We start from the raw sequence: 1,218 nt of genomic DNA on the forward strand, positions 1-1,218 counted from the left end.
TCTGAGAGGCGGGTGCGGGGTACTGAAATGCACAGAAGACAGAGCGGCAAAGCGAGGGCAAAGTCTGCTCAGTGGGTCTTCTACTTGTTTCCACAATGCTTCTGCAACCATTAGGAAGGGTTTGCTCTATTTGAATGGATAATACATGGCCGCAATAAATAGCCTAGTTACATTAAGTTTTTTTGCTTGCAGTGTGCCCTGCGTCTGTTATTTTGCACAGCAAGCAATATACTTTCACTGTTGGCAGAAGGCCCATTTGGTCACTACAGTTAGTGCAAGGTGATCACAGTGCAGGTGCAGACTCGTCTCTCCCCTTTCATCAAGGAAGCAGGCAGTCCACTTAGCTCTAACGGAGCCCCTCTTGCCCTTAAACATAATGGCGAGGTCTATCAACCCAACGGAGTCGTGCTGTTCCTGGCCATTAGGGAAAAGCCACAGGGAAAAGCACTTGAAAACAGGACTCTCCAATCGACTTGCAGAACATGATGCTGCGAACAACGCCGAACACAGTCTGCAGAAGGGGTCAATCACCATATTCCGAATCTCATTTTTCGCTCTCTCTTTAGAGGTTCGCACTGTACGCCTATCCACGAACTTCTGGGAGTCACAATGATGCCATAAAAAAAACCTTTTGCGGTGGTCATCATTTGTTGCGTGCGGTGGCTATAGGAGACGGCTGGATGGGAGCTTCACTGAAGTAGACTGACGGTCTTCCTTGGCCATTTCACGGAGATCGAGGAAGTCTNGCTGGATGGGAGCTTCACTGAAGTAGACTGACGGTCTTCCTTGGCCATTTCACGGAGATCGAGGAAGTCTCGAACCTCCCATATGTAGGATGAATCTTCCCACCCGACTTGAGTCACAGCGCTCTCCATATTTCAAAAGTAAGCCAAGAAAACTGTGGTGGGAGGCTACAGTTAAGTACGTGCGTGCTACTCGAGGTGACCCTTCCGCTTGAAACCCATGAGAGGAAAAGCAGCCGAAGGACTATTACCTACAGTTATTGAGTTAAAAGGGTTGAAAATTTAAATTCACAGGCATGGGGTCTGAAACGCCATTTTGCGGGCCCCACTCCACAGCCGACCACCGGTCCTCCAACTGCAACCAGAACCGGTGCTACCCGAATCTACATAGAGTGGTTCCCCCTGTGACAACTGAGTCCCCTGAGTTTTCTTCGCTTCAGCTTCAACTCAAAAGCATGCGAACTTGGAATCGTAG

The 1,218-nt window shown here is 49.1% G+C and overlaps 1 protein-coding gene across 1 annotated transcript; it reads right to left on the reverse strand.

The window, feature by feature from the left end:
• Positions 1-234: 234 nt before the first annotated feature.
• On the reverse strand, positions 235-875 carry EMH_0092400 (BTB/POZ domain-containing protein, putative; the record flags this gene model as incomplete). Its single annotated transcript, XM_013501823.1, has 2 exons — positions 235-488; positions 779-875. 2 exons carry the CDS (start codon positions 873-875, stop codon positions 235-237), a joined length of 351 nt encoding a protein of 116 aa, XP_013357277.1.
• Positions 876-1,218: the final 343 nt, after the last annotated feature.

The sequence above is a fragment of the Eimeria mitis genome, genomic scaffold, assembly GCF_000499745.2.
Source record: "Eimeria mitis Houghton genomic scaffold, Emh_scaff7688, whole genome shotgun sequence".
NCBI classification, from domain to species: domain Eukaryota; phylum Apicomplexa; class Conoidasida; order Eucoccidiorida; family Eimeriidae; genus Eimeria; species Eimeria mitis.